Genomic DNA, 26,431 nt, shown 5'->3' with positions numbered 1-26,431 from the left:
AAGCATAATCGTCAAAACTGTACGCACTATGGTTTGCTATCGCCGCGTCATCGGAATTTAGGTTACCGGCCAATCTCAAGGTCGAGGCTCAAAGTTATGGCGACCACACGTGCCCTTACCGAGCGCCAATGTTGCGCCATCTCTTACGTGAAAGCAGAGGCTTCAAGGCCGTAGCTCTACCGGAAGAAGCAGACGACAGCGGCTCACATATCCCGAGCCGAGCGCTACCGATGCGCCATCTATTAGGCAAGAGCAGAGGCCGCATCACTCCGCCCACGACCTACTTAATAAGAGTACTTATTAAGTAGGTCGTGGCTCCGCCCCCCGAGTCCTCCTATTGGCGCGCCATTTGGAGGCGGAGCCTGCCTCGTTCTTGGTCAGCAAAGTCAAGGATAGTCGAACACTCTGAGAAGCGAACATGCAAATGAGCAGAAACTAGAACTATGCACAACGTTGAGTGCAGAAAGAGTGAAAGGCATTTCACGTGAGAGAGCCACATGCATTGGAGCAATGGAGATGATTACAGTAGGCGCTAACCTGTTGGCCAGGTATAGCACTCTATATGACTCAGATAAAAGTGAACGTTGTGTAGTTTCAGCATTTGAGAAGTGCATAATTCTGGTTTTGGCTCATTTGCATAACAAAATGTGGCAATTTATATCACACAGTGCATTCACTTCTCAGGGTGTTTAATCAGGATGATTGATTTGAATATAATAACTAGCTGCTGTTCTGCCATCTCGCATTTCCTAGGAAACATCTGATGAACAAGTTAACCCTTTGAGGGGTAGTGGTTCCGTGGTGATATCACACCTATTTCGTCCCCTGTAGCTCAAACGGGCAGTGGCGCTAACTTGAAACCACGCAAGCAGATGAAGCATGTGTCGCCCTCTCGGAGCAAGCAGTGCAAACGCGCTTGAATTTCTGCTTCACGGTTCGCGGGCTTTTCGAAACAATGCCATTCACGTGCGAGTGATCGGGTTGTTTTGTTCGCTCTGTTTCTTCGACTATATAGTTCCCACGCACGCGCCAACTGCTATTTGGAGAAAAGTAGACCTTGGAGGTAAGTAATACATGGTTTGGCTTCAATATCATGACGTTAAATGTTCGAAAATTGGAGCAACGTTTGCGTGGTTTCAATTGGAGCCACTGCCCATCTAGGGTACAACTGACACTATTCTGTTTTGTCGCAGGGATGGACTTTTCTTCGTCTTTCTTTTACCGGAACAAAGCTGTTCCAGAGGACATTCCGTCTGATACAGAGTCTGTTGTGTCAGGGAGTGACGATGACTTCACGCCCCGTGATGATGAAATATCAGAGAGTGGAAGCATGTCAAGTGAAGTTGATGGGGAAGACGAGGATACAAGCACTGTCACCAACAAAAGGCCCATAAAGTGGATGAAAAAGGATTATTCACCGTCCCTGAATCAATTTTCTGAGTTCACTGGAGTACTATGTGACAGCCTATTTGAGACTGAAGTGCGCCCTGTGGATGTGTTTCTCCAGTTGTTTCCTGAAGATTTGATTGACGACATGGTCTTTCAGACCAACTTGTATGCCGTCCAGAACGCTACGACATTTCCCCCAACAAACAACGAGGAAATGAAGGCATTTCTGGCCATAAATATCCTCATGGGAATCAAGAAACTCCCGAGCTACAGGGACTATTGGTCTAGCATGGAAATAATGAGGGATCCGTACATTGCAAACGTCATGTCGGTAAAGCGCTTTAGCAGCCTTCTTTCTAATTTTCACATCAGCGACAACAGCAGGGCACCTGAACGTGGAACGAAGGATTACGACAAGCTCTACAAGGTGCGCCCACTGCTGAACAGGCTCAGCCAAACTTTTGCAAAATGTTACGCCCCAACCAAGTACCAGAGTGTCGACGAATCTGTGATAAAATTCAAAGGGAGGTCCACGCTAAAGCAATATATGCCGCAGAAGCTGATCAAACGCGGGTACAAGGTGTGGGTTCGAGCCGACGCAAACGGGTACATCTGCCAGTTTGAGATCTATACTGGCCGTGAAAAGGATACGGTGCCCGAGCACGGCCTTGGTGAACGTGTTGTGCGATCCCTGTCAGAGGCCCTCCAGAACAAACATCATCACGTGTTCTTTGATAATTTCTTTACATCGGTGCCTCTGCTCACAGACCTTCTGGAGAAAGGTGTATATGCCACTGGTGCCATTCGTGCAAACAGGAAGTTTCTTCCAGAACTCAAGTCCGACAAGGAAATGAAAAGGGGGGACGTAGACCAGAGAGTGTCAGCTAGGGGTATCTTGGTAGCCAAATGGAAGGTCAAGAGGTGTGTGACAGTTGCATCAAATGCCCACGGTACCGAGGTATCAACAGTGCCGAGGAAGTCCAAAGACGGATCAACAGAAACCATCTCGTGCCCACAGATGGTCCTAGACTACAATTCCCACATGGGATACGTGGACAAAGCTGATATGATGAAGAGTATTTATGAAATCGACAGGAAAAGCCGCAAGTGGTGGCATCGCATTGCTTTTCATTTCCTGGATGTTGCAATAGTAAACGCGCATGTCCTATACAGTCAGGTAGCCACGAATGCCAATGTCACCCTCAAGGATTTTCGCACGGAACTTGTAGCAGGCATGCTGGGAGCACAAGAACTCAATAAAAAGGGGACAAAAAGGAAGCGATCTGAGATTTGCTCATTCAAGAAGCAGGTTCCCGCTGACATCAGGTATGACAAGGTTGCCCATCTGCCGACACATTCAAAGTCGAGGAGGTGTTCCCACTGCAGCACGAGGGCCACACCCAGGCGTACTCGGTGGATATGCAGGACATGTGATGTGGGACTGTGTTTGCAGCAAGAAAGAAACTGTTTTATTGAGTATCATACAAAGTAAACGTTGTGTGCTAAATGGGCAGTGGTTCCATAATGTGTGCCACGTTGTATAATAAAAAGTACGAATAAATTTTTGAAAAACTGTCTTAGGGGGATCGTACGCCTGAAACCGAGCGCAGGGCGGTTTATCATCATAAAATAAGCAGTATAAAGTAGGGTGCCCCTGAAAGGGTTTTAATTAACTAGTCACCCAGACAGTAGTCACCAGCAGTCAATCAATCAATCAATTAGTCGCATAATTAGCCGTCCAGTAGCTGCATACGCTGTCCTACAGGATGTCAGCCTGACCGCACAGCTCGCCTGTCAAAATGGAATCAGTGCAGCTCTCACAGTTAACAAATAATTTCTATATATATATATGTATATATATCATATAAAAAATATCTGTACAACTTTATCGATGTCACGAAATGATCTTGATCCTGAGGCATACATGAGCAAATAGTTTTCGTTTTTTTGTCCTTTACAGAAATTTTTGTAAAAAAAGCCATGAGAGCAGCATACGAGGGTGAATCAGAAAGTCTTTGCCCCTATTTTTTATTAGCCAAAACAAGGTACATACAGGTAATTACAAATAGTATACGTACTACTCTACGTACCTTACTCTATTTTTCTACATAGTCCCCACACCGCTCCAGACATTTGTCCCATCGCAGCACTAAATTTGAGATGCCCCTGATGTAGAATTCGTCCGGCTGACTGCGGAACCACCGTCGTACTGCTGTCTTGGCTTTATCGTTGCACGTGGATCGCTGTCCTGCCAGGAACTTCTTCAGCAGACTGAAAACGTGGAAATCACTAGGGGCGAGGTCCAGACTGTATGGTGGGTGGTCCAGAATCTCCCAGCGAAATGACCGGAACTTGTCGGTGGTTCTGATTGCCACATGTGGCCTCGCATTGTCGTGGAGGATAACCGCGTTGTCCACATCGAGAATCTCTCAGCGTTTTCGCCTGATGGCAGCCCGCAGACGTTACAGTGTGGAACAATCACTGTCGGCGTTGATGGTTGCACCTTGTGGCATGAAATCCAGCAGGAGTGCCGTCATCTTCCTGACAGCTGCGCCGTGCTGCGGAGCCGGGCCAGCCCAAGAAAGGTCCACTGCTGGGAATGGATATGTTGACTTCGCATTTACAGCCGTAATTTGGCATAAAAAAAATGGGGCAAAGACTTTCTGATTCGCCCTCGTAGATGTCGTTTTTGCAGTTGAATCCTGCGGCCAGGAGGACATCCTCTTGAAAAAAAAGTATGCAGCTACAAGGTGACTAATTACCTAAAATTTATTGATTAATTCCAGTGGCAAAAGCAAGATAGCAGAATGAAAGACTATCCCAGTTGAAAGGCATTCTACGCTTAAGAAATCCCAAAACGTGTACATGCATTAAGACATCTATCCCTCAGTTTTGATATGCAAATGAGCCGACACTGGAAAAGCACGCCTCACGAGCCATCACATTCACCGAATGAGGCTTATTTATGCTGGAAAGCGGTTTATCTGCCCCATGGATGGACACTTACTTCAATCATCTCCATCACTCCAAATCACGTGGCCCTCTGACATGGCCTTCTGAGAGTTGTGCTCCCTGCATTCCCAGTTGCCGCGGTTTTTGATTTGGGCTCGTTTGCATATCAGAATTAGGGGATGGATGTGCTAACGCATGTGTGTACTTCAGGATTTTTAAAGTGTGGAATAGCTTTCAGCTGGGACAGTCTTGCATTCTGCTATCTTGCTTTTGCCCCAGATCTCCTAATTAAAGAGTTCATTAATGAATTTTTGGTAATTAGTCATCATGTAGTTGCATACTTTTTCGAAGGGATTACCTGCCTGGCCATATAACACAACTGTAAAAACAATATTTGTGCTGCTCTCACAGTTCTTTTATTTAAAAAAAAAAGGGATAAAAAAACACCCCGTATAGGGAATACTTTCCCCTGTCACCTTTACCGATAACATAGTAACGTGAGAGCAAATAGTGTTAACATGGCACACACCATTGTTTTCCTCTTGAAGTTGCTTCTAAACTTCATATATCACTCACCTACCTTCCCATCCGAAAAAGCAGAAAAAACGAAAAAGAAGAAGCTTGCTTTCAATCCAGAACAGAATGGTAGCTTAACAGGTTAAACTTTTGCCCACACCTTGCGTCTAAAAGTTGGTCTCTACATGCCAAGCCATTTTTATCTTCTGTGGGTGCTTACATGGTTTTGAGACACCCTGTACTGCTCTCTCTGCTGGTGGTGATGTTCATCTCATCACAGTTATCAGGTCAGCATCTCAAACATGCAGGCTTTGTATGTATTTGTCCTTTCTATGTGTTCCAGCCCCACTGCACTTCCCATCATGCACGCTAATTTACGTTTAACTAAATCACACGTTGGTGTACAAATCCTCATAACTGTTGGGGAAAACAAGAACCATGTGATAGCTCAGCAGTAGCTGTATTGATGACAAATGAAGTGTAGCAATACCTTTCATTTGCAGAATCGATGGCTGTAATGGATTCCACCTTTATCAAGGAAGAACCACAAGGAACCTCCCCTTTACCTGGAAACCATGGAAAAACTGAGGAGCTGAGCACTGATGAGTGTTCAGGTGAGGTGTTTATGGATGGATGATACCGGTTTGCAACTGTGTGACTAGCAGACCTGTAAAGTAATTAACTACAAGTACTTCAATCACAGGGCACCCTAGAAACACGTCACAAATAAAATACGTCAGGACCTTTGTCTTCCTACTACTATTCTATCCCCGTCATTGTCTAGCTACACTAGTATGTTTTGCATGGCTACAACAGTGGGTTAACAAATATATATGTTACGAAAAAGAAAAAGAAAGGCGTGCTTCGAAAATTCCCCCTCGTAACCACTAACCTCTTTATCTTGAAGTTTGCCCATGCCTGAGTGAACTTAGCATTCTTGTCACTCGTCTAGTGCAAAGATGCCTTCATTCACATAATCCCCTCCACACTCTAACAAAGCCGCCCACTCACCTCGGTCGTACAAGACTGAATGGACCTTTTCTTTCCCTGGGCTTTTCAACCCAGAATTTGCATGAATCTTTAACACGTCATTCCTTGCCCTATTAATGCTGCTGAACCTTGTTATAATGAAGTCTATGGGGAATTACGATGTCACACTACACTCTTTGTCTTTTGTCATTTGCACTCTTTGTCATTTACAGTCGTCCTGAAGTCACACATACTTAATAATTAGGCTTCTGACTCTTTGGATTTATAGGACAAACTCTGATAAACCCTTCCGAAGATTTTTTGTACAAATTCGGATTTATCCGGTAAACTAATTTTTCCAAGGCCCACGTGGCGGCCTTATGGGTTTTTCGTTTCTTTCTTCCATTGTCCCCCTTCTTCCACACCTACTTTTCGACTTCAAACTGGTCCACAACAACAACAAAAAAAAAGGGGTCAGGATACTACACACACTTGTCCCATCTGTTCTATGCATCCTCGACTCTCGTGACTCTACTTGACCCCGGGCACTGGGCCAGTTTGGCACAGAACGGTTCTATGTTCGTCACAGCTGCTACTCATTTTGAGCCTGGGCACCATTCACAATTTGTGCAAATACGCTTGTTTGTACTTCAATAGCTCTGGGTAGTAAAACATCCGTGCGCTACATCGTATGGTCTCAGTCACTTTTGCACTTCTTTGCATTGTCTCTGCGATGACTACTCCAGAATCGGCGCCATTCATTTTTCAGACTTTATTTTTCCGAGAAACTCTGAATTTCGGTAAAGTTGAAAACTCCGATAAATAGCCTCAGAATTTTCCAAAATGTAAACTCCGAAAACTTGGAACCCTATTAATAATACACAACACCGCAGCCGCGCACATCCCGGTATCCGTTAAGTCCATCGTCCACTGTTCCATCGTCCCGTCCCCACATGGATGCACCGCCTCTCATTGCCCTCTAGCCACTCTCCTGCCCTCTCGCCTTTTCTGTTTCCCTTCCCCTAACCAAGTGCCACGCCTCCTCTTCTCTGCTGGGGTTGTTGTCTCTGACGTCTCAACCTCGTGTCCCTCTTCACAGTTCCGCCCCCCCCCCCCCTTAAAAGTGGCACAGGAGGGGGCCCAAGGTGAATGGTATGAACTGAGTTGGTCAGCGTTAGCCAGGCCTATCTTTTTTCCTATGAGAGGGTCCTTCAAGGTGTACGTATTCCTGCCCTTCCTGCCAATGATACAAAATGGTCCTTGGCGTCGAAGAGCCAGCTTGGCTGTGAACTTTATGCTTCCCTTGCTCAGGCAGTGTATGCCTCTCAGGACTAGGTCTCCAACCTGGAAAGAATCAAGTCGACGTCTCCTGTTGTAGTTTGCCTCCTGCGTGGATCTTGCTAGGGCGTGGCGTTCTCTTGAAAAGTCCAAGGCGTCGCGCAAGTACAGGTTGAGGTCTGCTGCCAGGGAGTGGGGAGCAGAAGGTTCCCCTGCATTGGCGGTACACTGTCTGTGGTCCCAGGGTGTGCGGAGCTCCTGGCCATAGCACAAGAATGCAGGGGTGTACCCCGTGATGACGCTTTCTGATGTGAGCATTGCAAATGTGACTGTGAGATCAAAAGCAATAGTTAGTGATGCACTGCTTAACTGTCGCATTTTGACACTCCACGGTTTGGCCTGCTGGACGGTAAGGGACCGTGTGACGCTCTTTTATTCCCCAGTGTTGGACGATACCTTTCTATAACTTGTTTCCCATTGTCGCTCGTGATCCAGGAACGCATGCCATGTCGACAGAAGACGTTGACCATTCTGTCAATGGTGGCCCTTGAACTTGGTGAACGGATGGCAAAGAGTTCAATAAGCTTAGTGAACTTGTCCAGTACAAGTATGTATTTGTTCTGTCTACGAGTCAAGCGCAGAAGGCCCACCAGATCAGTACTCAGCTCCTGCATTGGACAGGTAGACCAGGGGCTGTCCATCGACCATCTTGGTTTCTGATGGTGTGGCCTGAATGCCTGGCACTGCCGGCAACCACGTACATAGCGTGACATGCCTGACCAAATGCCCAACCAAGTAAATCTGCTCTGAATGTATCTCAATGGAATGCATTTCAATGAATGCATCTCAACCCACATAGCCACTGAGGGGACGATCATGTCCTGCCTTTAACACAACATCTTTTAGGTTGCGGAAGCAAGGCAACTTTTTGCTCGGCGTCTGTGTCCAGCAAAGTGCCTTCAGGTGAGATTTCACTGTCCTTGGCCAGGTGCCGTACTTTTTCCTGTGTTTTGTCGTCGTGTGGTAGTGCTCTAGTTTCTATGCATTGGAACAATTGGTTGAGCCATGGGTCTTTACGCCGCTCTGCCGCTAGCTTGGACCTCTCACTCAACACGGTGGTATCTATGAGATCGACGTGTGCTTCAGCATCGAAGCAGGTGGTTTGCTCTGGCTCCTCCGTTTCCATTGGGCTCAGTGCGGTGGTAGTTCCAGCAGGAGTCATTACCGGTAACCTGCTGAGAGCATCAGCTGGAATATTGCGGCGTCCTCGGCGGTGCTTAATTGTGCAGTTAAACCCATGTAACCTCAGCACCCACCTTCGCACACATCCCAACACTTGGGTAGTTTTAAACATTCAAGTTACCGATGCATGGTCACAATGAATTTCAAAGGACGTGAGCTCTATGTGAGGTGGAAACTTGTCCACAGCCCAAACCACTACCAAACACTCCCATTCTTGTGTCGTATAGTTCTTTTCCACCTCACTAAGGTCTTCTGCTTGTGAAAGAGACTGGTGAAAGTTGGCCTTCCACACTTTGCAGCAAGACACCAGCAGCACCCCAGTAAACCACGAACGTCTAATGGACATCTAGAGGATGGTACACCATGGATATTTTGGATATCTAGTAGACATCCGGCTATGTCCAGCTAACGTGGAATGAATGTACTATGGATCGTCGGAAGCTCATCCATAACTGTATAGATGGATATCTTCTGGATGTAACAGCTGAACATTTGCACATCCAATGGAGGTGCTTGTGAGGCATTGCGACGTCTAATATACGTCCTATCGATGTTCCTACCCGTTTAACATACGACAATATATAGACCAGATTGGAAATCTACTTTTTCAGCTATTTGGTGTGCATGAACAGCGCAAATGCCGTACCCCACACGACACGGCTTGGGCATTTCTCAGTAGCCTTTATTGGCGTACTGGATGGAACATATACTAAAATACCAATAGTTGCGGGATGTTTGTTAAGTGTAGTGGGGCCGAAAATGTTTGTAACGGTGACGAGGATGTGCTTCTACAATTAATTCGTACGTCTGATTGAGTCAAACTGCCCGCTAACATTTCTCATATTCCTTGCTAACAAATATTGTGTTTGAAATTCAGACTATTGTCTATAATGAGGTTACCTACTGAGTGGAGCTGTCAAACTGACAGGTTTCCTGTGTTGGTGGAAGAGTGCTACGTAAATACTTCGCAGAGAGCAGGACGCGAACAAATGAAAAAACTTGCTGTTACTTGTTCTCCAATTTCTCACGTTCTCGCAAGATAGATTCGCTTTCTTCTAGCGCTATACGTAAAAATTACTATTGAATTGATAGTCGAAACAACGTTTCGTAAACGTACGTCTATATATGATCGTATGTTAATCTGGTAGGAACATCGGTTGAACGTATATTAGACGTTGCAATGCCTCACAAGCATGTCCACCGGATGTGACAAATGTCCAGCTGTTACATCCAGAGGATATCCATTTATACAGTTATGGATGAGCTTCCGACGATCCATAGTACATCCATTCCATGTTAGCTGGACATATCCGGATGTCTACTAGACATTCCAAATGTCTTAGACATTTGGATCTTTCTGGTATGTCTAATAGACGTTTGTGGTTTACTGGGACCTGTGCCACTGGTATTGGTTTCGATTACAAATAAACTGTTTTGGTTCGGCAGTGCGAACACTACCACCTCTCCTGCCATTGTGGCCTTTAATGCTGGAAGTGACGCCTGCTGTTCGGCACCCCAGACCCAACGTGCCTCTTTCTTTAGTAGCTCAGTAAGGGGCTTTGCTTTATCAGAAAACTATGGGATAAAGTTCCTATAGTACCCCACTAAGCACTAAGCCCAGGAATATCTGGAGCTCCTTCACGCTGTTCAGGCAGGGGAGCTCAGAGACACCCAGTACTTTGTCTGGGTCAGTGCGACAGACACCTGGGGAGATTACATGTTCAAGAAATTTTAAGGTTTGCTGGCAGAAGTTAACCTTGTCGGGGTTGATTGTTAGGCCTGCTGCATCTATCCTGCGTAACACCTCATCTATGTGTTGTAGATGGTCTTCGAATGTCTCTGAATATATCAGAACGTCTTCCAAGAAGGCCATTGCATAGTTGTGCTTTATCCCCTCCAACACTTTGTCCGTGAGAGCTTGGAATGTAGCTGGGCCCCCAGCCACTCCAAACGGCATTCGCTTGAATTGAAACATCCCCCTGTGGGCATCCTGTGGCGCAGTCAACACTTGGAAAAACCCTTGCACCAGATCTGCACTAGTGAACCAACGGGATCCGGTTGTTCCTCGTGGTTTTATGGCCCCACGTGCATCCCGTTTATGCCCCGTTCCCCTCCCTACCATTGGTTAGCAATGTGCTTGTGGTGTTCAGTAAAAACTTGTTGATAGTGGAGCCTCTGTTTGTATGTCTTCTTGTATCTTCGTCCCTGTTTCGACTGCTCCGTGTTCTCCGAGTCGTGTACCAACAAGCCCATCAAGCTACTCTAGTGAACCACTTTGCCCTTCCCAGCTCCAGGCCAGGACCCAATCTGTACACGGCATGGGGTGCACCGGGATGTTCGTCCTGGTATTTAATCCAGCCCTCTTACTGGGCGATGAGCCTCTGGTAAACTTTAATGCAGTCTACAATTTTTTTAGAGATATCGAGTATCTGAAAGAACTTTAGGGTTTCGCATATTTTACATGATTTTAATGTTTTAACTAGCTCATTCTTGCTAATTTTTAACTAGTCCATCACATCGTAGTTTTTGGCGCATTATGATCCTCGTTGTCGCTGCGCCAGAAACCTACCAATCACCAATCACCTGGTATTTAATTGACAGTAATCCATAGCAAGGTGGTAGCCCCCAGACTACTTCTTCACCAGCACTGGTCCACTGGCTGGTGCTAGGCTCAATGAGATCCTGATCTAGCAGGTCTTGGACATACTGGTCGAGGGTCTGCCTCTTCTGCGAGTTTACCGGTCGAAGCTTGCAACGCACTGGGTGGCTTGTACCTGTATTAATCATGTGCACTGTTAAGAATGTGCACCCATGCTATGTTGTAAAGATGTGTTGAAACTTTCCCGTAAGATCCCACAGTTTACTGCAGTATGTCATGTCACTACAAAGGGTCCTCTGGTTGACTTCCTGAACCCCTTCTACATCCTTCACTTGAGCTGCAAAAGGCGCTTCAAGGCAGTTATTGACATCTTCATTTATCTCAGCTGTGTTCCCAATCCCATCCTGAGCCATTGATGTGACAGGGAAACGGGGGTCCTGATACTGTATTCTCCGTAGATACACTGCTTCTCTGTTGTGGCTTGTTGAACTTTACAATCTGGTAAGGGTCCATATTCCTTGACCACCCTCCTGTGCCCATGTGTAGAGAGATGCCGGCCACTGCGAGGAACTCAAACCCAAGAATAGTGTCACGGCAGAGTTCTGGTAGGAGCAGGAACCTCTGTTTCCGCGATCCCCCATCCCATCTGATTCGGCATTGCACTGAATGGGTGGTTTCTGACCACCATTCTGCTAACCACAGTGCTCGCCTTTCTTCCTTAATGCTTGCTCCTGCTTGCTTAGGAGTTAGGAATGCGGCTTCTCCCATCAAACTGATGCTCGCACAAGAGTCCAACAGAGCATTGAACACTCCGTTGCTGACCAGTATTTCCAGGAGTGGTTCCCCTCCTACGGCGGTTGCCAAGACTTGCAGCGAGGAGATGTAACTGTCTGCCGGCACAACCGCTACGGCCGGTCGTTTCCCGGGCATTGCGCGTGTAGATGACCTGGCTGGTTGCACGCGAAGCAGCGACGGATATCCTGTAACATTCTAGTCGCGCACTCTCGCGCCAATGCTTGCACCATGTTGAGGGCATCTTTGTTCTCATTCGAAGTTGCTGCATGCTTTCGTCTTCATCTTCATGGTCGTCGTCACTTGGAGTCTCGATCATCTCAGTGGTTTCAGCGGCACTTGTGCTGACGTTCACAATGATCTCATTGTCCGTCAGTTCGGACAGCACCATGAGGCCGTCGTCCGCCGACACGAAATCTTCTAACGTGACATCTTCATGTACAGCGATAGGGCTTTCCGTTTTCTCGACATCACCAAGCTCAGAGATACAGAAGCATGTGGTTGTCGAGGATGTAACTAACAAAACGCACGTGAAGAGGTCGAAATGTCAACAGGGTCAGTGTTCCGAGAGCGAGGGCGAAGCTGAAAGGGTCGGAATGGGCAGTCAATGGAGTTGTTGCAAGTTCATTGGCCTCACACTTGCCCACTTTCATCCCTCTTTCAACATTAGAACTAATCCCCTGAAGAGCTACAGGAGAAGCAGCTTTCTTTGTTTCTTATCGCGGCATGAATTCTTTGGGAGGGGATGCGATGTCACCTCGTTCTAACCGAAAATTCTGAGGAACCTTGGGAATCCGGGTTCGTTGTAATAAAAAGATTCCCATAGAAACAAAGTGCGACCAACCAAGCTCAAATAAAACTTCATAATAAGCGAAAATTCATAGGACCTTTACCGAAGTCACGGTAGTCCCCTCTGAAACGGAACTGCAAGGGAATGGAAATATTGTTTCATTTATCAGAAGTTTCATTTAAGCAAAGTACACAGATTTCATGAAATGCAACGCTAATTCAAGATAATCAACTTCCTTTATTGTGGGTAGCAAGGAAAAAAGAATTAATGGCTGTTCTCTTCGCATTTTTTGAATTTTTTACAAAATATGCATGCATGCCTGAGGTTTGGAAAAAATTTCATGCGCACCTCAATCGTCTACAGTGAGGTTTATCTTTCTGTTCTGCCGGGCAAACGGTGTATTTCCCGCGTCCAGGTTTCCGATATTACCTGTCAGTATCATGTGGCATTGTATACATCCTCATTCAATGCACGGCCTGCTATGCTGACAGCGTTGAGTTGGTTGACAATGCTTTGGCATATCAAATTACATGGTTTCCAGTTTTGATTTGTTCTCACGATCATGACCCCGAGTGCCCCCAGTATCCGCAATATTGACGCAAGCAAAACCATTTCATGTGACTGTTCTTTGGCAGACTTGATGAAGACACATGTGGACACGAGCTATGCTTAGCATATGAGTGACTGATGGATTGGATAGCACCGGCTATGACTTCCATCCAGGTTGTCAGACGTGAATGATAGTCTTCCAGGTTCGGCGGCATCTCGGTACCTCCACTTTGTTTCGTTTACCCAAAGTACACAAAACAGGTTGTTTCAATTATCCAAAGGCTTTTATCATTGCATGTATAGGAAGCTAACCAAAGGTGACCCTATTATTCCGTTTATCCGTAATTCCCATTTAACCGAGGTTCGTTTAGTGGGAGCCCACTGTATCTGAGTTCGTTGAGGTTCGTCTGAGGTTCGACTGTACAATGCCAATGATGAGGACGGTGCCAAGAAAAAAAACAGTCCCTGCTCGAAATATCGGCGGCTCTCGTCCTGAGGCACTTCCTTTCATATTGCATATATCTATTGAGGATTTTTACTCCATATCTCGAAGAGTTCCAGTGCATAGTTACAGTAAACCCTCGTTAACTCGAACTCGGGGTATCTCGAAAAATCGCTTAAGTTGAAGCTTTCTTACGTCGCAGAATTATCTCCTATATTTACCATGCATTTATCACCTCTTATATCGAAAGGTTTTCGAGACGAACTTCAGATATCTCGAAATCTTATCAGCAAAAATTTCAAAAATGTGAGTAATCATCGCACAGCAGCTCTGCGCCTGCATTCGCCTAAGTTATTTTCTGCCGTTCTATCAGATGTGCAGCGGAGCTGAGTTCAGTTGTCCCACCTTCTCATTCTGCAGGGAGAGGGGGATGGCCGGTATTGCCATGCTGTTGCACAGAGCGGTCGCAATGATGGCGGGGAGGGAAGTTCACTTGCGAGCGTCACGTGTTCATCATTTCCTTCTGTGCTTTCGTTACATTCGTTTTCGCTCAATGGGGACATATAAGCGAGTGTCAATTACCATTACGTTTTGTTTTCTGCTTTTGGGAACTTGTGACGGCGTGAGTGCCCGAATAATTACAAAGATAGCACAGCCAAGGTAGTGCAAAGCTTTGATACTCGAACGAAAGTTTTCAACACCAAGGATCCATCACAATGTTTTTCGACGCCAAGTGATTCTGACTTTTTTCCTACTTTTTTTCTTGTTTTGAAGCGGTAGTTTTGTGTAATTGCGGTTCCGCCACAAAAGTAACTTTATAGAAACGTATAACTCTTACAATTTATTACTGTTACATCGAAAAGTTTGGAATTTCGCATATCTCAAAACCCTGCTTATCTCGAATTTTTCCCCAGTTTTTACGAGTTCGAGTTAACGGGGGTTTGCTGTACATGTATATTTCACAAGCCTTTGGTGAATAATTATTCACGCTCTAGTAATCGCACTTCAGTGAGCGAAAGTTATGCTTTGACAACTTAGCATTGCCTAAGCCATGTTTCAGTTGTAATGTCAGTCAATTAAAATTTTGGCTTCGATGAACAGGTTCATGCCTTCACTTATTCTACTCAGATTCTATTAGAGGGTGATCGTCAAAAGTAAATGACGATGAGGTACCTTTTGGTCGAGAAGCGCTCGTTCTGTTTCTTCTTTCGGTTTTGGGATTAAAACGAAGTTGGTATCCCCAGCTGATATGTCATCCTTAGTCTCTCGTTTCTTTTCTCTTCAGTGATTCCACGTAAGATCAGGCAGGCTTTGCTTGAAGAATTACAGGTTGTTGGCTGATATCTCTAGGTGACTAAGCCGTTTGTTTCAAGTCTGTATGTCCATTCGTTGCTGAGAAAAAAAGTTAAGTGCGATATCAGGTGGAATTAGCGTTTATCGCACTTCTTGCTCCTTCAGCTCCTTCAGCTGACACTTCAGCTCCTGGTGGAGACGCGACATCCAGAAGAAACGTCTGTGATCTTTTTTTTCTTGTTGTCCACATAGAGGACAGTGGACAGAGGTCTACAAAAATGCTATACGAAATCCCATCTTTATGTAAAAAAATGGCAAACTTGGCTGGTCATTCACTTTACTGGTGTATTCCAGGCCCTTCTGGGTAACGTCTGCTGAAAAATTTCTGATGAGCAGTATCTCATTTTGTACATCGTGAAATGTGCTCTCTGGTGATATAAGTTTGATACTAGTAGCTGCAGGGTGTCACACAACAGACATGCAAAAATGGGAAAAATCGGAAAGTAGGTCATACATTTGAGACAATTCTTGAAAAGGCCACATCATTTATCGCCCTAATATTTTTCTTTGCGACTGTCTAAACGCTTGCGCTGGCAGAATATGCAAGAACATGTTGCATTTTTTGCATAGTGTTGGCATTACAGGGCTCCAAAGTATGCCTTCCGGAGACATTAGGCTTATGGTGGTTATAACTCCTCCTACTTTTCACCACATAACAGAGGCACATGCACATTTGACTAGAGGTGATGGTGATGATTCCAAGTTCGATGCAGGTTCTTAATCCACAACATATAATTCTTCAAGCAAAGTCTGAAACCATGTCAGGGCCAGTTTGCCTGGTGTTACATGGAATCGCCCTAGATATTCTACTAACCTAAACTGAACTGGCATGCCTGAACATGAACGTGAACCGAACCCAAAGAACTAAGTGTTCTAATCCCTGCATTAGTATCCAAACAGACTGTTTTCTTGACGTCTTCGCTGAGCACGTCCACATGGCGATACAGGTCAGGGTCAGAAATTACCGTCAAGCAGTGTGTTGCATATTGTTATAGGGACCGTGCGACACCTAAAGGGGGCGCGCTGCTCCGTCGCGACAGCGCCGCCAGTGGCGGTCTTGGACGTATCCGACGTGATACCACGCAGCCCATTCTATGCATCCTCAAGTGGAACCGTAGCTTGCGTGGCGACCGCCGTAATTAGAAGGGCTAATTTTCGAAGTGCAAATAAGGTGGAACCTATCTGGGGCGCGAATGAAGAGAATGGAGCCAAACTGCACAGAAGCAACCACCGTATTTATAATGTATCCAACAACGTGGAAGGAACAGCCACTGGCGTCTGTCTGGTCAAAACACCTGTAAGTGATACGTCGAGAGAATGGTTATTTGAGGCCTCACAAAATCCTGGCTTGCTAGCGAAGGTTATATACGTGTATTTCTCTGACTCCAGCCATTTGTAATATCATGTTGTTGACAGAGTCTTGTATTCCTTTCCACACACGTACCTTCGTCACTGAAATCTACATCGTGCGTCCGTTTCATCCATACAAATAAACACGTAAGGTCACAACTTATTGTCTGAACTTGTACTGCAGTTTTTCCAGTATCTTCAGATAACGCTAAAGAGATCCTCAAAGAAGAAATTCTATGAGTTTTTACCTCGGCTACCGCCTTAGGCTTGCGGCACGACGGCTGTGAAATGGTCGGTGCGTAAATACTAAACCTTTTGGACAACGTAGAACTCCCGTTCTCACTGTGAGACTCGTCAACCAGATTACCGGGAACAATATCAGGTCTGGGCACTGGCGATGAAACACCTCAATCATTATCTCGAAATAGGTTGCCGTTTGGTCGGTGCATTTGACGGTGATACAGTATCCAGCGGCGTTTTACCGTCACGAAAGTGGCAACTGTAAATCATTGATCATTTTGCAGGTCCTCATTCAGTTTCATTGAAACTAGAACAAAAGAAATAGAATATATTCGCTCATGTTGTGCACAGTTCATGCAATGGCTGAACGCGCGTCACAAACGCTATTCGCTGCGAGTCTAGTGCCCTCGGTGGTATTGGAAGCATAGAAATCACGAGAAATGAAACATCAGGTCCCTAACGAAGAGTTCTTTTAGGTGCTGACACAGTTAGCGATGCAAAAGTTCCAGTGTGGAAAAAAAAGACGCCCGCACTTCACATGTAAACAAAGCTGCTACCCGGCGGCTATCACGCCAGGTACTTTCTCCGGAGGCCAAATCGCGGCGCCACCAGTTTGTCGCACAGTCCCGATATTGTGCAGGTGTTCATGGTGTCAGAATGCTCTGGAAAGGTTTTTGGTTTGTCACTGAGTCAAGGTTTCACATGAGTCTTTTCGTTCTTCAGTAGAGTGGTTAAAAAAATATGTGTGTTCAATTCTGTTCATTTTTCTGTATTTCTGTAGCTGTCTTCAAAATATGAATTAGTAAACTAATAATTATTTACAAAGAGATTATGCAAATTATGAAAGGATAGGACCACTGTGGTGGAATCTGGTCCACTACTTGCTTCCACTAGTCGGTCCTGTGACACTAGGGAATGCGAGTCACATGTGCACACGATCTGTTTTTGAACACCTGTGACTACAATTGACAGCTGAAGCGTAAAATAATCCCCGCCATCTAATGTTTCTTTGTCATTTCAGGACCTGCACCAATCGGAACCATCCTTGCCAGCAGGAAAGTACCCAAAGACTTCAGAGGTTTAACTTCCACTATGCCGAATGGACAGCTTGTACAGGGTCATGTGACATCAAGCACTGGAGAGACTCTACTCAAATTTAATTTCTGTTCTGTCGCAATTGCTCAACCTAAAAACCTCGGACACCATATGCTGACTGATGCAAGAGAAGAGTCTCAGAAGTGTGGCATTTTTTCGGCTACATTCGGCGAGTCTGGAAACTTAAAACAACACGTGGTAATCCGCACAGGAGAAAACCCATTCAAGTGCAAGCTCTGTTCTGCCGCATTTACCAAGTCTGAGAATCTCAAGCTCCACATGATGACACACACAGGGGAGAAGCTATACCAATGCATACTGTGTCCTGCTGCTTTTTCCCGGTCTGGAAGCCTGAAGAGACACATGGCAATGCACGCTGGGGAGAGGCCACACAAGTGTGAACTGTGCTCCTCTGCGTTCAGTGAAGCTGGACATCTTAAACGTCACATGCTGATGCACACAGGAGAGAAGCCATTCAAATGTGAGCAGTGTCCTGCTGCTTTCAAGTGCCCTAGACACCTGAAGAGCCACACGCTTACGCACACAGGAGAGAAGCCATTCAAGTGTCAGCTTTGTTCTGCATCATTTTATAAGTCTCAACATTTGAACTGGCACATGTTTGTCCACACGGGAGAGAAGCTGCACCAGTGTAAGTTCTGTCCTGCGCAATTTAACACGGCTTCGAACCTGAAACACCACATAAGGACACACACGAACGAAAAGCCGTTCAAGTGCGAGCTCTGTTCCGCAGGTTTCAACAATTCTACGGCACTTAAGTACCACATGCAAGAACACACGGGAGAGAAGCCACACAAGTGTGAGCTCTGCCCAGCAGCATTTGTGTGCCTCAACAGACTCAAAAGACATAGTGTCTTACACACTGGAGAGAAGATGTACAAGTGTGAATTCTGCCCTGCTGAGTTCAGTGATGCCACAAGTCTGAGAGGTCACAGACGAAAACACACGGGCGAAAAGCCATTCAAGTGTGAGCACTGTTCTTCAGCATTTGCATGGCCCACACAGCTCAGGACTCACATGGTAGTGCACACAGGAGAGAAGCCCTTCAGGTGCAAGTTGTGTCCTGCACAGTTCAACCATTCTCGAAGCCTCAAGTGTCATGCCCAAAAGTGTCATGCAAACACAACATAGTGAGTGGTTCCACACAGGCATCCTGCATGTTGCCATCACCCGCATTTTGACATCCCATGTGCGTGGGCACTGCATTGAAAGGGGACAGTGTCTGATGGTCCTTCAGAAAGAGAGACCTTGCTCACCAGTGGCCCATGCCTGAACTTGTTCTCTATTAATGTTTGTTGTGCACATGTTAGTGGCCTGCTGTTCAGGCACCACATAACAGAGGGTGAGTGCACTGCAACAGAACATAGATGAGACCTCCATTAAATACATATTCTTCCCATGGTGTAACGTAGTCGGACTTTGGCCTTGAGAGTGCTTGTGGGATGTACATGCGTTATAAAGACAGACGCATTGTGAATCTCAAACACATCTGAAACTTCATTACTACAACACAAACAGCTTTATAGACACGGGGCTGAGGAAGGGGAAGAAATGGGAAAGGCAAGAGAGCCCATGGTGATCTTGCCCGTTGTGAAGGGGCTCGTTATTTTATTCCCCACATTCCCACCAGCAATGGGGTAGAGTATCGCCTGTGGCGATGAACCTCTCCACTCTCCAAAGCCAAAATAAAGTTGTTGTTGTTGCCCTCCTCCTTCTTCTGCCTCCTCTGTTCTGCCCTCCTTCCTCCTTGTTGTCTCCTTAGTTTTCCTTTAAGCCTCAAGTCAAATTTTTCTTTGAGTACGTATGGAAGGTATTGGTTGACTGCGGTATTAGAGAGGGTCAGTATGATGAAATCAAAATAACAAGGAAATGTGAAAGTGCTACAGGCCCACCTCATCTGAAGGAACCATGGTTATCGTCGTGAGGTTATCCCTCTTGAAATTACACAGCAGCACGTCTGTGCAGCATGTCGGTGACGAATGCACTGTGGTGTCATTCCAAGATAACTTCACCATGATAACAATGGTTCCCTCCGAAGAGGCGGGCCCGTAGCGCTCACTCATTTTCTTGTTGGTTTGATTTTGTTGTACTGACCCTCTCTAATACTGCAGCCAACCAAAATCTTCCGTACGTACAGAAAGAAAAATTGGACTTTGGGCTGTAACCCGTGAATTCACAGATGTGATTCAATCTCAGCATGACTTGCAGATGCCTTGGAAGTGTGTCAGTGCACTTCAGAACCCCTGCTTGGCTTGAAGCGTTCTTATGCAGCGAGCTCAACTACATGCTTTGTGAAAATTTCAAGTCAGTTCTCAGGCTGCCTTGAACCTGACTCTAGTATGGCAGCTTCAGGAAGCTACATGACACTATGAATCTTGCCTTGGCTTGGCTTTACATAAGCTGATGCGTCATCAATTTGTGTACAGGGCCTTTGCACAAGTGTTGGTGCCAGACGACAGGTGTAACACATATGAGTCCTGACACTAAATCTCGTGTTTGCATACTGAAAAGCAAATTTTAAGTGCAAAATTGTACAAAAACCCTGCTCCCAGATGCAGTTAAAGGCAGCAACATCATGTATGCCGCAGTAAGCCAGGGCGACGACAGATCTTGGCGCAGACTTGCACAAGTGAAGATGTGGCTTCTTGTCGAGTCACCTGTGTAAATTTGGGGGTAAAACCAACTTGAAGTCGTCTAGTTCCACCTTTACGACAGTTGTCATGTCCCAGGAAGGAACACAATTGCTACGTTGCTGCAAATGTTTCACTATTTCTGAGTGAGAGGCAGACTTCCCACGTGCACTGCGTGTTCCCCCAAGGCCTTCACTTAGACAGCGCAATGTCTAACCTTTCTTAGCTCTCTAAACTTAACTCTCCGTAACCTTAACCTCTCGAACTTAACCTTCTAAAGTCTAAACTTAACCTTTCTTAGCTCTTTCTAAAACCCAAAGGCATGTTGCTGTTAGCAATCACTGGAGCATGGATTTACCCTTTATATGGTGGAACCCTGGTGGAACCCTTTACATGGTTTCGTACCTGGATGATGAAAAAACACTTAGTTGTGGTTTGCGACCAATCATACGTATACTCTGAGGTGTTTGGGAAAATTTTTTTGCAAAACTTGGGTGGAAAACAGGAGCACCCAATTCGGGTGTAAAATTTCAGGAATATGATACAGGTAAAAGTCTGGTTTACTGGGCTTGGTACACATATAACAAATCTACAAACAAAACTGCTACGAATGAGTACCCTAAAAGGTCCACCACCACCAGTTCCACCTAAATCTAAATAGTCCTTTCTAAGCTACCGCCTTGCTTCTCGAACACCACCTTGAGGTGCATGTTATAAAGTTGTTTGACGCTGGGCGTTGTTTCGGCCACGCTGGGTGGTACATCTGAAAATGTAAGTATGGCGAGCTAGAATGAGAAGAGTGGTGTTCTGAACGGCGACTGAAACAGGGTAATGACAAGAGGCCTGCTGATAGTTGGCTTGGCTCGCTCACTGCAGACCTTATCGTGCCCCTGCGGCCGCGTGACCCCATGTGCGCAGAGCACCTGAGAGCGCCTGGGAGTTCTCACGATGGGCGAAATTGAAGCAATCCATGGCAGATAGGGGGGGGGGGGGAATGTGGGCGTGCTCATACGTCACGCTTTGCAGATATGATTACAACGAACAGACGAGTTCACGTTTTGGAATGTTGTGTTAAAGGCAGCGTCTCAATGCGGTCCAAGGAAAGGTCACCAGCTTATCTTCCGTTTTGGGACATTGTGGAAGGATTGCTAAAATTTTGGCTGCAGGATTTTTTTACATCCCATTATTATACAACCCAACATAATTGCGCTTGATGCATGGTGCAATGATACACTGGTGCACTATGTATGAAGTCTTGGGCAGGAAAGACTGACCATCATGATACACGCTGAGAAGTCACAAAAATCCTTGCCATACTCATGCTGAAATTTTTGTTTTAGCCGCCATTTCCGAAAACAGCGACACGTACTAATAAATGCAGAGCATTTGGAAAATGAATCAGATACCTAAGCCAATTCTTGACATCAAATGATGCAAGGTAAAGAAGATCTCCTTATTTACCTCATAACATGTACATAATCGCGTCGTTTGACAAGCAAAAGTCGTGGTGTACTATGTATGTCTCGCAAACATCTTACTAGAGGTAATGGAAGGTGACATCTTGTTTCAGCAGAAAGTCTCATCTGGTAGGAGCACTCATTTATACTTTTGCCGCACAAGCAAATGCTTTTGCTTACGATTTCAGAGCAGGGTTTATACAATATGTCAATGCACTCCCCGCTTTCCTGGCTTTTCGCGATGCCACAAGCTTTCTATTGAAGACTATAAACACCAATACGCAAAACTGACGCTGAAATTTTATTTGACAGTTAATATATGTATAATCAGAATGAATCAGCTGGCCTAGAAAGCATCGTACCAAAGGGGAAAAACAAAAACAGTACCAGCAGAAGTGACTCCTTCCTACTGGCTGAAGTGAGCGTTTCTCAAAACGGGGGCGCTCTCTCAACGGAGCAGCTCCTAGTGTTCGCTCCATACTGAGCAGTGACCTGTATTTCATTTTCATCGACGCTACCGCAGAGAAGCCAAGTTCGCAAAGTACATATTGACAAAGAAAAAAAAAAGAACTATCATGACTTTAGCGCTCAGGAGCAGGTACCCTAATACCAAAGCCGTCCAAATTTTGGAAGATGGCTTCAGCAGAACCAGCAGCACCAAAACGGGATCAAATCCGAGCCAATTCGCGAGCGCTGCTGAACCTGCAGTGACCCTCCTGGGGCTGGGGCTAGCTATGTGTTAGAATGTGAGGTGCCCTTTTATGCTGGCATACCATGCAGACACTGGGAAGTGACCCGGGTTCGAATCCCGGCACAGGCTGTGCTGTCTGAGGCTGGGCTTTCCTCAAACACTTTAAGACAAATGTGGGCATAGTTCACTATGAAGTCGGTCCAAGACGCTCCCCCGGCCCCCCGAGCACCATGTGCCGCCAGACGGGCAGGCAGATCGTTCGGAAATAGCCACCACCTTTTAAAGCTCAGCTCCGCCGATTTTCGACTGCGACAGAATGGAGCCATGCTTGGGCTGTGCGTTCGTTTCCGCACAGGGAGCATACATGTGAAAAATTTTCACCCATTTGTTTGTAGTTTTTAAGAAAACAATTTTTTAAATTTCCCTGGCACGGCGGTCCTGTGGTCGGCAAACCCTGACCAATCCCGGCTTCGTCCTGGCTTAGCCGCGCTCGATGGCGGAGATCTATGGGCGAAGGGGGGGGCGAAGGTGAATGTTTTGGGTGTGTTCCGTGATAATTGCTGTCGTTAATAGCCTCAAAGATAGTCTTGCCGGTCTTCTTTAACAAGCCTTACAGGATGGCCTCGTTGTGCAACGACGGCCGTCGTGAGCGGACATTCTGTGCCCGCACTGTGCTTCATGCTACCAACAAGACCTAACACCTAACGTGTGACGTACTCGTACGCATTCTCAATAGCTTTGGCAGCGCACTATGCGCGGACTTGCTGCGCGTGCAGAAAGCACCACCTAAGCTATTGAGAACGAGAATGAGTACGTGCTCGAAGACGAAGTATTTCTTATAAGAAACATGATAAAACGGTGCGGTGGTCCCCGATAGCTCGTGACAGCTATTTCAGCACGATACAGCTGCCATGACGGAGTGTAAACACAAACTGGTTGCCAGGCAGAGCTGGCTGGGTGTGGCTATCCAATCCGCGCAGTTCCAAGTATGACGTCACAAGTGGAACCGCCGCCCGGTAGTTTTTCTCAAATTTCTCACGAAGGAGTATGGAAATTTGGAAAGCAATGTGCGTTTATGAATGACGTTGGGACCACGGTTCTGAATATCACAACGTCTTCATACTTTCGGAACAGCAGCGGAGCTGCACTTTAAGCTACACAGACACTATACCGTCCTAGAGTAGCTTGATGGGCTTGTTGGTACATGACTCGGAGAACAAGGAGCATTCAAAACAGGGATTGTGTTTTGTCCCTGTTTTGAATGCTCCTTGTTCTCCGAGTATACCATCCTGTTGTGATGAGCATCCAGGGTTACCCCCGTAATATCAGGATCACTAATCCTTATCACTTCCAGAAATACGTCATCTCTCTCTGTTATGAGGTATCATGATACATGCCGAACGCCGCTGCTCTTTTATTCATCTTGAGAAAAGTTGTGTGTGTCCGCTACCAACGATGGTGTTCCATAATTTATAGGGTTTTTTCTTCTTCAGATATTCGAGCACCAGTATTGATTTCTGACTACACGCTCTTTCACACGTTCCCGCTGGTGAATATTCGGGGAACATGGACACTGTAATGTTCATTTTATTGTAGTTCTTATTTTGTCGTTCTTACTTCCAACATTAGTGCGTTTGTTCCAACATTTGTTGCATTGCTTGTTATTGAGTACTGGCATTCAACAAGCTAGTTATATATGAATAAATTCCATTACCCTGATCTGACGGTGTGTACAATAAAACCAATGCGAGATTTGCCCACACAGGCTATACAGGCTAAAACAAGTTGTGGGTTTCCAAAACCCACTTCCTTCAGTTCGGACATGAAGCCTCGTTTCTTGAAAATAGTGAGTAATAAGTAGGAGTTATGACGTGACTCTGAACACTAGTAGGCACATTATCGCCGAAGTTCTTTCCACTTGTACATACACCAGCTAAGGGGTTCAGAACAGGGTGAATAGGAAGGCAAGGAAATGTCGGGTGGCTTAAGCGATAACAAGTGGAGATGTTGCCGCATGCTTTGATGTATAATTTATGTCACATAAAATACATTGTGGTGTAGTATATATGATCGCCGTATCTGATGAGGCAATAATCTGTAAAGCATTGCGCGATCCTATACGTGTTTGTCAGTCGGCCAGTGTCCGAAGTGACGAGGGTTTATCTGACTCCTGACTAAACTGTTGAAAACTTTACCCGCACAGTTAGTGTGCTTCCCCACTTATTTGGGCCACTTCCCGGCCTAATACAACGTGAAAGAATACGCATCATGACCCCTGAAGCACTGCACAAAAGCCTGACCTGTGCTCTAACCTGTGAGTCACTGAGAGAAACGGTCTCTGAAACTGTGTGAATTGAGAAAATATAATATCCAACGATTTGTTGCTGCTGATTTCTCTATTGAAACAGTGCTGTCTCGGTCATACTGTGAGGTCTTGTAGTGGCTCCTCCTTACTTTCGACACACAATCCTGGCATACTTGTACCTGGACGCGGTCCTCGTGCGATAGCCAATTTGGAATGCGAGGAAACAAGCAGGGTTAGATTGCAGGGAATAGCCATTGTACTTTGTCTGACCAAATGTACCCGTACTTTACAATCAGTGATTCATCGAGACCCCCTCACTAAAAACGCTCAGATGTTTGGCGCCAGGTTGCGGATTCGATTCCGGCCGAGGACGCTGTCAGCTTCTCAGCAGGGTACAAGTTGTACAAGTTGCTTATGGATTGTACACGCGCAGCGAGCGTGTGCTTAATGCATTGCCAATGCTACTGGTAGGGTCCCTCGAAGCGCAGGGTCCCGTTGGGGCTGAGCGAGAATACGGCACTATGCACAGGCCTACCACTGTGGCATCGCTTATGATCGTTGTTGTCTCACGACATAAAGCAACAAATTATCAATTGCAAGAGAGAGAGTGAGAACCTCAAGCAGCAAGCAACGACCTTGTACTGAGCAAGAGTTCGCGACGCCCTGATAAGTCGGCACTGTTCTGTTTCTTAGCCCGCGCGGTGCGAACCTCTGAATTTTACGGGTAAGGGCATGTGACTCGAAACAGGAGAGTACTATGGCGGGCTAGAATGAATGGTGTGCTGAGCGAAGGATGAAGTCGGGTCCGGACGACGGGCCTGCCGACAGGTGGCTACCACGGGCTGCTTGCGCTGTCGTTTCCAGCGCCCTCTCCCTCACGTGATAGGGTATGTGAACGGCATCTGAGCGCGCTCCGGAGTGCAGCGCATGAGAAAAATAGATGGAATCTACCGAAAATACAAAATAAATAAAAGCGAAGCGAAGCGTGCTCATAGCGGTCTTATACGCACGTGCTGTCGGTCTCGGCAGCTGCAACAAATGCACTCTCACAGACAAATCGTGTTTCCTTCAACATGTATATGGCAAACATAAACAGAAACGGTAATGTGCGAACATCATTTGCACGACTGGTGAAGCACACAAATAGAAACTTTAGACTGCCGCAGGGCTTTTTACACATAAAAAATTATGCGGCGTATCAATTAAGTGAGTTGGTATCGATGTGTACTGTGATGGGCGGTCTTGCATTTGCAGCTGAGGAAAAGGTGCGTATCCCAAATAAAAAGCCATCATGAGGCATATTGTTGCCTGTTTCGAACACAGTTTTTGGTAGAGCATATTGGTGGATGATGAAACCAACGCGAGCTGTCAAACTACTGGGTAATGAAATGTATCCCATGCAGTACATCACAAAGCGTACGAAAGGAAACGGTTCGGTAATGGTGAGCATGAGCTTGACGAACTCTTGCATCGGGGGATGCCAGGCTTGTACAGCGTGAGGCCGTTAAGGTCGCTTCGGATCTGGACGGCTAGGTTCACCCACATTTTATCACACAGGCTTGGATGTGTATGCGCAAGCGTGACCCTCGGCATAGCTTTGAGTGCAGAAGCCCCACAGTCGCAAACCATAGTTTTCATGTGCTCCCACAGGACCTTCAGAGCCGCGCAAGAGCAAAAGCACAACTTAGCGGGCATAACGTTTGCATCTCAAACGCTGTGTATTACGCGCGCCGTAGTAGTTTTCCCAGTAATCGACCTTTGAGGGGGGTTGGAA

General features: G+C 46.1%; 1 protein-coding gene across 5 annotated transcripts in view; it reads left to right on the top strand.

Moving 5' to 3' along the window:
- LOC135378622 (zinc finger protein 714-like) overlaps positions 1–18,976 on the top strand; it is an 80,033-nt gene extending 61,057 nt beyond the window's left edge. For 4 of the 5 annotated variants that reach the window (XM_064611694.1, XM_064611695.1, XM_064611693.1 and 1 more), the window contains one exon: positions 1,194–2,965. In XM_064611694.1, the coding sequence (XP_064467764.1) occupies positions 1,194–2,881 (1,688 nt within the window). In that variant the 3' untranslated portion in view covers positions 2,882–2,965. Of the gene's footprint in view, positions 1–1,193; positions 2,966–5,360; positions 5,472–17,482 lie in introns of those variants that run through there. The other variant, XM_064611697.1, reaches the window with a different exon arrangement.
- Positions 18,977–26,431: the final 7,455 nt, after the last annotated feature.

The sequence above is a fragment of the Ornithodoros turicata genome, chromosome 1, assembly GCF_037126465.1.
Source record: "Ornithodoros turicata isolate Travis chromosome 1, ASM3712646v1, whole genome shotgun sequence".
NCBI lineage: Eukaryota > Metazoa > Arthropoda > Arachnida > Ixodida > Argasidae > Ornithodoros > Ornithodoros turicata.
This window is presented reverse-complemented; position numbering and strand designations above follow the sequence as displayed.